The sequence below is a fragment of the Hyperolius riggenbachi genome, chromosome 7 (assembly GCF_040937935.1).
Source record: "Hyperolius riggenbachi isolate aHypRig1 chromosome 7, aHypRig1.pri, whole genome shotgun sequence".
NCBI lineage: Eukaryota > Metazoa > Chordata > Amphibia > Anura > Hyperoliidae > Hyperolius > Hyperolius riggenbachi.
In genome coordinates, this window is record NC_090652.1 from 295,335,240 (window position 1) to 295,349,483 (window position 14,244).

Genomic DNA, 14,244 nt, shown 5'->3' on the forward strand with positions numbered 1-14,244 from the left:
AATGGTAAGGTACTGAAATGGTACACTGTACCTGATTGATACTTACCTGGGGCTTCCTCCAGCCCCATGTGGAGTGCTGGCTCCCTCACCGTCCTCCTTGGCCGCTCCGTTGTCCCGTAGAAAGCTTGGATACGTTTGTCCAGTTGGGCTCTTCTGCACATGCATGGGCCGGTCTCGTGAGCTCTCCCTTGTTGCACTCCTGTGGGCAAGTGAGCGACAAAGGTGCGTTCGGCAGGCCCGCTCATGCGCAGAAGTGCCCTGACTGGTCAAACTATCTGAGCTTTTAATGGGAGAACGGAGCAACCAGGAAGGACGGGGCTGGAAGAAACTGTGTAAGTATAAATCAGTTAGTATAAATCCGGTACAGTGTACCATCTCAGGTACACTTCAATGTACCTCAGCTCTTGTTTCCTCCCTATTCTTTTAGATTGTCAGCTGGCAAGTGCAGGGCTCTCTCCTCCGTTTGTGCCTTGGAATTTGTTATACATTTTAATGATCATGTTAAATTTGTCGCTGTATTACTATTGTATTATTATGCGCCTATGTTTGTTTCTTATTCTATACAGCGCCACGGAATATGTTGGCGCTTTATAAATCACTAATAATAATAATAATGTAAAAAGTTTAGGAAAATGTGTCAGCACTATATAAACATGCATAAACAACATAAAAAGCAGGTAAGTGACTCTTTCTAAATAATGACAATGCTGTAAGGCGTATTGATTTGCTGTAATAAGTTGTGTTGGTTTATTGCTGAGCTGTGTCCTCACCGATGGCAGTCAGCTGGATGCTTCTCCTATACTCTCCATCTGGACCGAAGTGACAAGTGGCGATGACACCGTGCACGAGGGCAATCTGTGGCTGGAATACGACCTTGGTGCGGATCTGACATCTGGGGTCCAGCACTCCGCTGGCCGGGATCAGCAGGAAAGGCTCCGGAACATCCCAATGGAACTGCGTCTGCAGGTCGCTGGGAGCGCAAGGAAAAAACATGAGTGTCATATTTACATATTACACATAAATCATTCTTCATTCTTGTACAGCATTTAACAGAGTAACCCAACCCTGCATTGCCTATACATCACTACATAAATCAGCACTAGAACAGGCATTAGATACCTACACACACAGAGACCTGGACCTATTAAAGTCCAAGGTCATCATACTGTTATATTCATCTATTTAATTATTACAGTACAGTAGAGTCCTGGTTATCCGGAACTCAACCAACCGGCACAAATCACCGGCAGTACTCACAGTGGTGAAGGACAACTTCGTAAGCTGTTTGTGGGCTTTGTGGTGCTTAAAGACTGGGTTCCATGGCTTCCCCAAGGTTAATATGCTTTGAATTGCAGTATTTTAACTACTTAAGGACTGCAGTGACTGAAATCTACACCCTGTTTTGGTGGACTCCTGGCTGGCAGGGAGGAGATTGCAATCACCGCCGCAGCGCCCACTTCCGTTTCCGTCGCTCCCCGCCGATCGCGCCACTCAAACACGACGTCTCTCGCCGCAGCCCTGTCTCTATGACAGCAGAGCCATGTGAGCCGGTCAGGAGCCGCTTTCATTGGCTCCTGACCGTGTCTATCAATGTAAGCCACTATGATTCTGGATGTCAGGAGGATCCCGGCGTGTGGCGGTGACGGCGATTGCGGTGGGTATGCGCGGCAATTCGTCGGGATTCCGTTGTTATTGAACCAGCTGTCTCTGGTCCTTAAGGGGGCAGAGACCGCTGGTACTTAAGTGGTTAACATTTAACCTCTTAACTACCACTTCACGCCGACTGGCGTGAACACGGCGGTAGTCCCAGGACCGCCTAACGCCAATTGGCGTCAAGTCCTGGGGCGTGATTTTTCAGAAGATCACGTGCCGATGCTCCGCTCTGTCATCAGTCTCCCAGTGGCGATCACTGCTAGGAAACTGTTAAGACGGCTGTATAGCGCTGCGATCTACGGCAGAGTTGTACTGGAAACAGCCGTGTCACTCGGCTGTCCCCTAGGGAGGCATAAGAGCGATCCCCTCTCATAGACTGATGCCTATGAATGCTGATCGCTGTCATTGGCTGGCTGGGGGAGAGGGGTGGGAAAGGTACATTTATTATTAAAAATACATAAACAAATATATAAAAAAATAAATAAACAATGTGGGAGCGATCAGGGCCCACCAACAGAAATCTCTGTTGGTGGGTAGAAAAGGGGGGGGGGAATAACTTGTGTGCTGACTTGTACGGCTCTGCAGCGAGCACTTAAAACTGCAGAGCCCAATTTTGTAAAAAATAGCCTGGTCACTAGTGGGGTAAAGCCTGCAGTCCTTAAGTGGTTAAAGTGTACCTGAGATGGGGGGATTAAACATAAAATCAGAGAAAATTAAACATACCTGGGGTTTCTTCCAGCCTCCTCCAGGCTGATCGTTCCCTCGTTGTCCTCCTTTGCCACCTGGATCCTCCGCAATTCGGCCCGAAAAGTCCTTCAGTCGCGGCCAGTCAAAGCATGTGCTGTCCAGCTGCATGCTCCCCCTATCACTGGGAGCTTCTTCGTCTGCGCAGCAGTATTGCACAGGCAGAAAACGCTCCTGTGGACGGGGGTGCAGTGGAAGCGCACGGATAACTGGGCCGCACATGCGCAGTGTGCCTCAGAAGGAAGTCATGATAGAAAAATACCACATCACAAAACATGTCAAAACTGGCCACTCCCCTCAAAGAGTAAAGAAGAGTAGAAAATGAGAGAGTGATAGAAAGGAACATTGCAGCAAGCCCGCCTCTTCCTCTGAAAATATTTTTTGACTTGTTCCCACAGAATCAAATTTCACATTTGCAGGCAATTCATATCGGCGGGTCGTTCGTAAATCGGGAGTTTGTAAGTCGGGAACTACCTGTATATACAGTATATTTTACAAACAACATCAGATAGATTTCTGTCTGTTGGAATCATTGCCGTTACAGTGCCCTTGATGGTATAGTTACATTTCACTGGTATTTAGATTACCTGTACAGTGTTTGCCCAGTTAGGAGGTAAATATGAGCTCTATTGATAATGACAGCACTTACCATGTGCTCTGTAGGATGAACATGGCTTCCGAGGAATCGAACACGGCACACATAGGCAGAGCCAGCTCCTCGGGGAATACGATATTGTGGCGGGGGAGGGTGGCTTTTAAGGACACAGAAAAGATGCCTTCATCGGTCTCAAAAGTGATGGAATCTTTGTAGTCCCGCTATAGAAGGGAGAGCCATTTTAAATTAGACACTGTTCAGAAAAGCGCACACTCACTTACAGGCATACATCAAATAAGGGCGTGGGGTATAGCCGAAATTTTAGAGATGTTGTCTATAACAATATTTTTATCGTTTCTTCATCTTCATCTGAGATAGAATAATAATATGTTCAAATAATGGTAATTAAAAAAAATATTACTGATATTTTACTACAACTAAACCTAACCCTACTCTCACACAGAACACACCTCTACCGATGCCTGACCCTAAGACCCTCCCCTAGTGGTGCTTCTAACCCCAAGATCCCCCCTGGTGGTGGCCAACCCTAAGACCCTCCCCTGGTGGTGCCTATCCCTAAGACCCCACCTAGTTGTGCCCAACCCTAACACCACCCCTGGTGGTGCCTAACCATAAGACCCCCCCTTGTGATGCCTAACCCTAAGACCATCCCCTTGTGGTGCCTAACCCTAAGTCCCCCTGGTGGTGCCTATCCCTAAGACCCCCCTTGTGATGCCTAACCCTAAGACCCTCCCCTGATGGTGCCTAACCCTAAGTCCCCCCTGGTGGTGCCTATCCCTAAGACCCCCCCCTTGTGATGCCTAACCCTAAGACCCTCCCCTGGTGGTGCCTATCCCTAAGACCCCCCCTTGTGGTGCCTAACCCTAAGACCCTCCCCTGGTAGTGCCTATTCCTAAGACCCCCTGGTGGTGCCTATCCCTAAGACTCCCTGGTGGTGCCTATCCCTAAGACCCTCCCCTGGTGGTGCCTATCCCTAAGACCACCCCTGGTGGTGCCTATCCCTAAGACCCTCCCCTGGTGCTGCTTAACCCTAAGACCCTCCGCTGGTGCTGCCTAACCCTAAGACCTCCCCTTCCTGATGCCTAACCCTAAAACTCCCTTTCTCTGCTGCAAATAACATTATAAAAAGCGATAAAGGTAATAACGTTCAAAACGATCATTTATGATATTCTAATTTTCAAAACAAATTTCTAAATTATATTAATCGAAACACTAATTCTGAAAATGGACAATTTTGATTGGACAAGCCCGGCGCTTGCTATTTATCGGGCGCCCAAATTTCTTCTTTGGCGCCCAATAGCCGATATTTTGCATTAGCACCTATGAAGCGCCCAAATAGTCAGTTTGCCCCAGGAGCCCAAACTTCCTGCTTCCCACTTACAGTACGTCTAACTCACCTACAGTAAGTCTGTGTCACTTCTAAGGCATTTTAGGGCCTGCTTGCACTAGTTGGAAAATTTGTGCATTTTTTTTTCTGCACACAAATTGTTTCCATTAGATGCAAAAATCAAATCCAGAAAAAAACCCTCACAACCATATTGCTATTTTCTTATTATGTCACATGCAGGAAAATTGCATGCAATTTTGCCATTTTTTATCATAGGACTCGATCCTTCCCTGATCAGATTAATCAAATACCGATCGGAGAGGGGCTGCTCTTTTTGTCTGACACATCTATTAGTGTGAGGCTACTTTAAAGGAATCCCAAGCTGAAGCTCGGGATCAAATTAAGATCCTGAACTGAAGAGAGGGAAGATTAGTTTCCTATAGAGACTTCCCTCAGTGGTCTGAAGCCCCCCTTGCTGAGAATGGGTCTGCACAGCTCCTCTTTGTGCATCATGGATGCGCAGTAGCCGTATAAGCCCGCCCACTCTAGCGCAGTAGCACTGCAAGGCCACGGTGCATGAAGAGGAGCTGAGCAGCCCCAATATGATTAGCGACAATGCATTGTCCCTAATCTTCCGGGGGGGGGGGGGGGGGGCGCGCCCAGCGCTGGGGGACATCAGAGCAGGGAGGGAAGTCTCAATAGGATCCTGAGGCTTCCCTTTCTTTAGGTAAATATTTCATTTTGTACCCGAGCTTCGACTCTGGTACACTTTAAGTGATATTTACTCTGAAAATCAATGATCTTCCTGGTCAGTGGAGGATGTTTGCATCAGTACTGCACAGAAGACAGCGGGGGTACCTTTTCCAGGGGGCGGAAGGTGATGGGGAGAGAGAATGAAGTCCCAGCACTCAGCGTCAGGCTTAGGGGAAACAGCGTGCTGAAGAAGGAGGTACCTGGAGGCCTGTGAAATAACAGAATAACAGATAAACAGATACCATCAATGACAAGCTGTGATTATTGCAACACTAAAGGAGTTTATTTACTAGGCCTTGAGAACACTGAAAAGTTAAAGTGGACCTGAACTTCTTCTCTGCTCTAAAAGATACGCAACAGCACAATAACCTTTTAAAGAAAAATATTTGTACAGCTGATACCAATCCTGCAATAAATCTGCAGTGTGTCTACTTCTTGCTTTCATGAAAGCAGACATATTGTTAACATCCTGTTTTTACCAATTAGCTCTCTGCTGTGGCAGTCAGATGACACAGCTGAGAGATCAAATTACAACTTGTGATTGGTCACAGATGAGGGGGAATGAGACAGGCTAAACTCTCTAAATACACACAGGTAGCATTTCTATATGTTTTCCTTCTGTCCTGTGCGAGAAGAGTTCAGGTCCACTTTAAGTTACCCTGTAGTAAGTCTATGCAAAAATGTTAGACTCAGCACTCTAAAATGGAGACCAGCGTGCTATAGCTGATTAGAACTTGTTGCTCACCAAGTTCAAAAGTAGCATAAATGAAATATCAGCAGCACCGCTAAAGTGAAAAAGTTTGAGCTTGCAACTTGAAGAAGAAGCATGTCGCTTCGAAACAGCGGGCTGTAGTTGCCCTCAGCCTATTCTTGACATGTGATTTTATTGCACAAATAAAAGAGCTAACTTTTTCACTTTAGCGGTGCTGCTGATATTTTATTTTTCCTGTAGTAAGTCTATGTATATGAATCCACAGTAAGATCTTAAAAGAAGAACTCCAAAAAATAGTAGTAGGGAGAAAACAATAAATCAATACATTGCAAAATAGAAGATAAATCAAGAAATGAGTCATATTTGCCATGTAATTCGTTCATGTTGTTTGGTCTATCGTGATGCTAAAGGTCATCATCTTTACTGCTGACAGACATGAAAATACAAAATGCAGCACCAACTGCCCTTATCTATAAACACACTCACTAACTATGTGATAGGCTAAAAAGTTGTTGTCTTTAATATAGCGGTATACAGTGGGCTGCAAAAGTATTCGGCCCCCTTGAAGTTTTCCACATTTTGTCACATTACTGCCACAAACATGAATCAATTTTATTGGAATTCCACATGAAAGACCAACACAAAGTGGTGTACACATGAGAAGTGGAAGGAAATCATACATGATTCCAAACATTTTTTACAAATCAATAACTGCAAAGTGGTGTGTGCATAATTATTCAGCCCCCTTTGATCTGAGTGCAGTCAGTTGCCCATAGACATTGTCTGATGAGTGCTAATGACTAAATATAGTGCACCTGTGTGTAATCTAATGTCAGTACAAATACAGCTGCTCTGTGAGGGCCTCAGAGGTTGTCTAAGGGCCCTTTTCCACTAGCAATCGCAATCACAAATCACAAACGCCAGTGATTGCGATTGCGATTTTTCATTAATTCTGTTATGCGATTGCGATTTGCGATTTTCATTTGCATTGCATTATCATTGTAAAAATCGCTACAGCAAGCGATTGCGATTTGCGATTAGCGATTTCCAAATCGAATCACTGTAGTGGAAAATACTTCTCATGATTTCTATGATAAAGTAACAACCCTAGCGATTTAAAAATCACTAGCGATTTGCGATTTTGCGATTCAGCAATCGCAATCGCTGTAGTGGAAAAGGGCCCTAAGAGAATATTGGGAGCAACAACACCCTGAAGTCCAAAGAACACACCAGAAAGGTCAGGGATAAAGTTATTGAGAAATTTAAAGCAGGCTTAGGCTACAAAAAGATTTCCAAAGCCTTGAACATCCCACGGAGCACTGTTCAAGCGATCATTCAGAAATGGAAGGAGTATGGCACAACTGTAAACCTACCAAGACAAGGCCGTCCACCTAAACTCACAGGCCAAACAAGGAGAGCCCTGATCAGAAATGCAATCAAGAGGCCCATGGTGACTCTGGAAGAGCTGCAGAGAGCTACAGCTCAGGTATAGGAATCTGTACATAGGGCAACTATTAGTCATGCACTGTACAAAGTTGGCCTTTATGGAAGAGTGGCAAGAAGAAAGCCATTGTTAACAGAAAAGCATAAGAAGTCCCGTTTGCAGTTTGCCACAAGCCATGTGGGGGACACAGCAAACATGTGGAAAAAGGTGCTCTGATCAGATGAGACCAAAACGCTATGTGTGACGGAAAACTAACACTGCACATCACTCTGAACACACCATCCCGACTGTCAAATATGGTGGTGGCAGCATCATGCTCTGGGGGTGCTTCTCTTCAGCAGGGACAGGGAAGCTGGTCAGAGTTGATGGGGAGATGGATGGAGCCAAATACAGGGCAATCTTGGAAGAAAACCTCTTGGAGTCTGCAAAAGACTTGAAACTGGGGTGGAGGTTCACCTTCCAGCAGGACAATGACCCTAAACTTAAAGCCAGGGCAACAATGGAATGGTTTAAAATAAAACATTTCCATGTGTTAGAATGGCCCAGTTAAAGTCCAGATCTAAATCCAATCGAGAATCTGTGTCAAGATCTGAAAACTGCTATTCACAAACGCTGTCCATCTAATCTGACTGAGCTGGAGCTGTTTTGCAAAGAAGAATTGGCAAGGATTTCAGTCTCTAGATGTGCAAAGCTGGTAGAGACATACCCTAAAAGACTGGCAGCTGTAATTGCAGCAAAAGGTGGTTCTACAAAGTATTGACTCAGGGGGCTGAATAATTATGCACATCCCACTTTGCAGTTATTTATTTGTAAAAAAATGTTTGGAATCAAGTATGATTTTCGTTCCACTTCTCACGTGTACACCACTTTGTATTGATCTTTCACGTGGAATTCCAATAAAATTGATTCATGCTTGTGGCAGTAATGTGACAAAATGTGGAAAACTTCAAGGGGGCCGAATACTTTTGCAAGCCACTGTATATACTGTATATATGCACAGGGGGAGATACTGCTTGCTTGAAAACAGACATTATTTCTCACACAGAAAGAAAACTGTCAGGACCATGGTCATGACATCACACATTGAGCTCAACTCAGCTTGCATACAAGCGATCACCCCTCCTACCTGACGACTCATGCTGTCTTCTCCAGCAGAACCAACAGCATGAGTCATCAGAAGGGAGAAGGTGAGGAAAGATCACATGGGAGACAGCAGCAGTCAGGTAGACTATTCTAGATTAGACCCTTATAGTTGAATTTCAATGCACTTGAATTGAGGGAAGGAGAGATTATCAGGATGAGAAACCAAAAATCATTAAACTGCTCCAACGACATTATCTGAGGTGTCCAATACAAAAGGCTACACAAGGTCTAGATGGCTGATTACAGGGGCAGCAGGCAATAAGGAAAAAGTTTATCAAATAAGGTTGGAGCTTTTACGGTCTAGAGAAAATAGGAGTGGATCTTAGAGAATGAGGCTGGAGGCAGGTGTGGCAAGACAAGATTGCTGGCAGTGTCAGGATTAACATGTAACCTTCTCCCTGTATATTTAATATTGGGGTTGGGGGCTTGGAGCTAAGACATCGCCAAGATGACCGGTAACAATGGTAAGAGAATACTGTAATATCAAAGTGGAGGTACTCAGATTGGACTGAAGCAATTGTGGTGAGAATGGGAGAAGTCTCTTGAGTGATGGGCCCAGTTTTGGTGAAGAATTGTTATTGCGTATGTTTTGTGCCAAAAATTTAAGTTGTCAGGCCAATTCAGAGTCCATGAAACACCTGCAAGCACATGAAGCAATTATAGGTTGGACCTCTCTTGTTCTTCTTGTACCTGGTGATGACAGTGTGAGAGAGACAAGAGCAGCTGTGGACATGAAAATGGAATCTGACTGGTTGTCCTCCTTACAAGTGGGCTGACTAGAGGGAAAAGAAGAAGGTGTCTGGACAGGCTACAGTGCAAGCATAGGTTGGCTGCTCTCCTTTGCGTTTCAACAGGAGACAGTGCTGGGCAGGTGAGGCCAGCCTACACGGGCTAGGTTCTTCATTGCTTGACTTAGGGGAGAAATGAGTTGTTTTAGTATGAAAATTTGTAGGAGTTGTTGGTAATGAAGACAACACTATGGTAAAGAAGGGCTTCTACTACAATCCGAGCTGTTCAGATCTGGCAGCACCTGCTAACAACAGGAGGAAGTTTAAATGTTAGTCTAGGTATTAAAGCGGACCTGAACTCAGAACTTCCTCTCTGCTCTAAAAGATACGCAACAGCATAATAAACTTTAAAGAAAAACATTTCTTTGTTACAGCTGATACAAATCCTGCAATAAATCTGCACTGTTTCTGCTTCCTACTTTAATGGAAGCAGACAAATTGTTAACATCCTTTGCTTTCAAATGAGCTTATCTGCTTTATCTGCTATAGGCAGTCAGGTGACGCAGGGGAGAAATCAAATTACAACATGTGATAAGACACAAATGAGGGGGAATTTGACAAGCTAAACTCTCCAAATACATACAGGGTGTATTTCTGTATGTTTTCCTTCTGTCCTGTGCAAGAGTTCAGGTCTACTATAAGGACCTATGGCAACACTTGCCTGTGTGCATGTGCAAAAGGCCATGCTAACTCATGTATTCAGAAGTCATAGGTCTTGTTCACAGTGGTATGTACGAGACCCCAGTCAAGGCTATAAAGGCTTAAGTGGGAATGCAGGCAAGCACAGGGATGTTAAATATGCCCAAAATGTCTGGTAGTGTAACACCCCTGATCAGAACAGAATCAGGGAGCAGTGATCATGTGACTGCCTTGAACCACTAGATTTCAATCAGATCTCAGCAGACATCTGTTTAAAAGTCAATCGAGCTGCCACCACAACTAACTTTGTACTGATCAATGAGACTTATGCGCAATATAATATGGTCATGAACTAAGGGAGTTTCCTAGAGTAGGCAAACTCTGCCCACACAAAGACAGCAGACACTCAGTGATGATGCTTTGCACACTCCCCCCAGGATAATATAGTGGGCGAGTCACTGACCATTTCCTGTGTGAGCCTTCAGTAAGCAGAATAGTGGTCAGAGAGGACAGTCCTTCTAACTGACCAGTTATTTACATTGTTACATGAAGAAACCGTGAGGAAGAAAGTACAGTTACGGTGTGGCTATTACTACTGCAGATGGTTCAGTATAACAGTTAATATACGTAATAAACTCATGAGCTGAAATTACTCTGTACCTGAACTTTAACTTCTGTGTCTTGAGACGGACATTTTTCAGAGGGAGGTGTTTGGTGTATTCCTTCCCCAGCTCCCAGTCCTGCCAGTGTAGACACCGATGCACCTCAAATCCCAGGACACTGTCCTTCCCCTTCCTGTGTGACATGGAGCGCGACTGCAGCTCTGAGGAGACATTTCTCTGCAAGACAAACAGAAAAGCATTGAGGGGGCTAAACACTTGTAGGTTGTGGGTTGAAGTACAAGTAAAGACTTCAAATGTGTGGACAGCCTCTGCTCTAGATCCTAACATAGCTCTCTGCGCGAGTTCATCCCACTGATTAGAAGAACACTTAACTCCAATGCAGTCTTCATCTTCCTGGGCATGTAGTTGATTTTCTTTTCCATCAGGTCCGCCTTTAAATTAGTTCTAAATGTCCCCTCTTTCCCCCCACAGTAATAGATCTGGAAATAGTGGGTTATGTTTACATGTATATTTACCTGCTCAAACTGGCTTTTCCTTTAGGCAATAACAAGTAGAAAAAAATGCAACCACCACATTCACACCTTCTGCTACTCATCCAGAGCCGATCCCTACTCCTGGTGGTACACTACTCCAGGCTTAGCAATCCAGCATAAAGAAGAAATGGAGGCAGCACACCACAGGCAATGCTTAATGCAAATTATTAACCTGCCTGGCGTTCTATTAAGATCGCCAGGCAGGCTGCGGGAGGGTTTTTTTTTAATAAAAAAAAAACTATTTCATGCAGCCAACTGAAAGTTGGCTGCATGAAAGCCCACTAGAGGGCGCTCCGGAGGCGTTCTTCCGATCGCCTCCGGCGCCCAGAATAAACAAGGAAGGCCGCAATGAGCGGCCTTCCTTGTTTTGCTTACATCGTCGCCATAGCGTCCTTGACGTCCTGACGTCAGCCGCCTCCGATCCAGCCCTTAGCGCTGGCCGGAACTTTTTGTTCCGGCTACGCTGGGCTCAGGCGGCTGGGGGGACCCTCTTTCGCCGCTGCTCGCGGCGGATCGCCGCAGAGCGGCGGCGATCAGGCAGCACACGCGGCTCGCAAAGTGCCGGCTGCGTGTGCTGCTTTTTATTTCAGCCAAATCGGCCCAGCAGGGCCTGAGCGGCAGGCTCCGGCGGTACTGGACGAGCTGAGCTCGTCCAGACCGCCCAGCAGGTTAAGGAACATATCACACGACATGTTTACAAGCAGCTAATGTTTAAAAGGAAATTAATATGGCAGCCTCCATATCCCTCTCACTTTAGATGTCCTTTAAAAGCCACATGTACTGTACCTCTCAACACCTAGCCCTGTCTGTGATAAGAAATAGTACCTCATGTCTCATCGATTAAACCTGTTATGAAGACATTGGAATGACAGAAATGTTTAAATGCTCATTTCCACTGCAAATCGCAAAACACAACTGTGATTTTCACTGGATGATAGGAACCCAAAGAGAAAATGCAGAAGGAATGCAGCATGCAGGACATTTGTGATCAGGCAAAATTGCATCACAATTGCATTGCATCGCACTAGCATAAAAGGGTTGCTGTAATTTTCTGTATTTTGCTGAAATTCTTGCATTTTGTGATTTAGACTAGGCTCACACTTAATTAAAAAATGTAGGCTCCGTTGTTTGGCCCTGATCAAAAGCGGAGCCACGGATACCAATGTTAAAAATAGCATCCTTTTTCACTTAAAAAACCCGGATCCGTCTGCATTCAAGGGGATCCGTTTTAAAAACCTGAACAGACGGTCCGGATTTGCAGCATTTTCCCAGACTGTGATCGGTACCACATACACGGAGGGCTGGTGGAGGGCAATGTAAAAACGGATCTCCCTCTACACAGGCAGTTTTAGACACAGAAACGGATCCGTTTCTGTGTCACAGCCTGTGGGTGGGGAGGGGGCCGCCATGCTGGAGGGGTATAGCAGGCAGGACGGGAGGGTGACAGTGGTTGGCAGGAAGAGGGGTCACCCCCCTCCCTCACCTGGGTCCCCCATCTCCGCTCCTCCTCCAGCTATTTGTGCAAAATTTGTTAAAATGTATAGCCGCGGGGAGCTTACCTTCTCTCTACTTCCTCTGCTCGTCGCATCACTTGCTGCAATGCCGCCCTTCCGAAGTATAGAGGGCGACATTGCAGGAAGTCAAGCGGCGAGCGGTGGAACGCAAGGAGAGAAGGTATGCTTCCGTGCTTGCCGCATACTGTACATTTTAACAAGGTGAGGGGCGACCCGCCGACCGCTGTCATCCCCGTCCTGGCTGCTTCCCCTCCAGTTCGCCCCCCCGGGCATACGTTTCCACAGAGTGGAATTTTATGCTCCAAACATAAAAAAAAGTTAAACAACAGAGGGCAAAAAAAATACCAAATCGCATCCATTTCAAATGGATCCAATCTGTAAACAGAGTAGTGTGGACCTAGCCTAACATGCGGTTGGAAAACGAAGCAAAATCGAGTGTAGTATAAAACAGCCCTTAGGCCTTGTTCACGTTGCGTTCCGTTCGTGTGGCCGTTAGCATTGGGCGGTTTTTGACGTGTCTTTTTTTGATTCCCGGCGCTTGGGTGGGCGATTCGTTTTTGTGCCAAGCAGTTTTCTTTGTGTTTTTCCCGAGCGGTTTTGTAATTCACTCCCTGACGCAACTCAGGAAGTGAACTCATTGACCTGGAAAATAATAACTACAATGTATTTATTCTTAAAAACGCGAATGCAATCGCTGCACAAAGCAATTCTGTGAGCGTTTTGTGTTTTTCCTATTATTATTTATTTATAAAGTGCCAACATATTCCGTGGCGCTGTACAATGTAAGAAAACAAACAAGGGATGCATAATGATACAGACAATGATATACATCAAATATGAACACTGATACAAAATACAGCACTGCTGATAACAATTGTAAATGTAACATGATGACTAAAATATATAAATGTCTAACAGAGTGCAAGCAATTAAATTAATAACATTCCATGACACAAAAGGGTGAGAGCCCTGCCCTTGCGGGCTTACAATCTAAAGGAATGGGGTGGAAACAAGAGGTGGGGGAAGTATACAGTATATATACAGGCAGTGCGTAATTAGGTTATTTAGTGGGTGCATGGCCTAAGCTAGAGAATATGATTTCAAAGGTGGGAGAGTGGCGGATGTGCTGTGGAAGTGCATTCCAGAGGAGGGGTGAGGCACTTGAGAAATCTTGTACACGTGAATGTGAGGTGGTAATTGTAGAAGAGGATAAAAGAAGCTCGTGTGCAGATCTGAGATTGCGGTTGGGTAGGTATCTGGAGACTAGTGAGGAGATGTACAGGGGAGTGAGATTGTGGAGAGCTTTGTATACCTATACCTTCTATTGAGGCAGAATCGTCTCAAAAATGGCCCATGCAGCACTTCTCTGAGCGGATCGGAAACAAACCGCTCAGATGTGAACTCTGTCATAAAGAATCATTGCACAAGCATTCTTAGGGCGATTTTGAAAATCCCCCGCGTTTGAAAAAAGGGCAAAAATGCCCTTCCTGTGAACTAGCCCTTAGAAGGTGTACATAACGAAAGTTATTCTTACTGCATGCCCAATCCAATGACTTATGATGGTGTTCTTCTCTAGATACCAAAAAAAGTGACTAAAAATACATTAAATATTTAAACACTCACCAGTTTGATGGAAGGATTACGCTTCGGACCCAAGAATGGACCGGAGTCCAGAGACCTCATAGGAACTGGTCCGAGCATTTTATCTCATTGTCTGGAAGTAAGGAAATACAAGGAAGGTAAAGATCTGGTTTT

The 14,244-nt window shown here is 45.2% G+C and overlaps 1 protein-coding gene across 3 annotated transcripts in view; it reads right to left on the reverse strand.

Annotated features, from left to right (window-relative positions):
* The window catches only part of CFAP65 (cilia and flagella associated protein 65), a 120,726-nt gene that overhangs the window by 102,747 nt on the left and 3,735 nt on the right, over nucleotides 1-14,244 (reverse strand). For all 3 annotated transcript variants that reach the window (XM_068245996.1, XM_068245997.1, XM_068245995.1), the window contains exons 2-6: nucleotides 14,113-14,203; nucleotides 10,480-10,658; nucleotides 5,199-5,301; nucleotides 3,047-3,213; nucleotides 771-970 (exon numbers count right to left, since the gene is read on the reverse strand). In XM_068245996.1, the coding sequence (XP_068102097.1) occupies nucleotides 771-970; nucleotides 3,047-3,213; nucleotides 5,199-5,301; nucleotides 10,480-10,658; nucleotides 14,113-14,190 (727 nt within the window). In that variant the 5' untranslated portion in view covers nucleotides 14,191-14,203. The remainder of the gene's footprint in view (nucleotides 1-770; nucleotides 971-3,046; nucleotides 3,214-5,198; nucleotides 5,302-10,479; nucleotides 10,659-14,112; nucleotides 14,204-14,244) is intronic.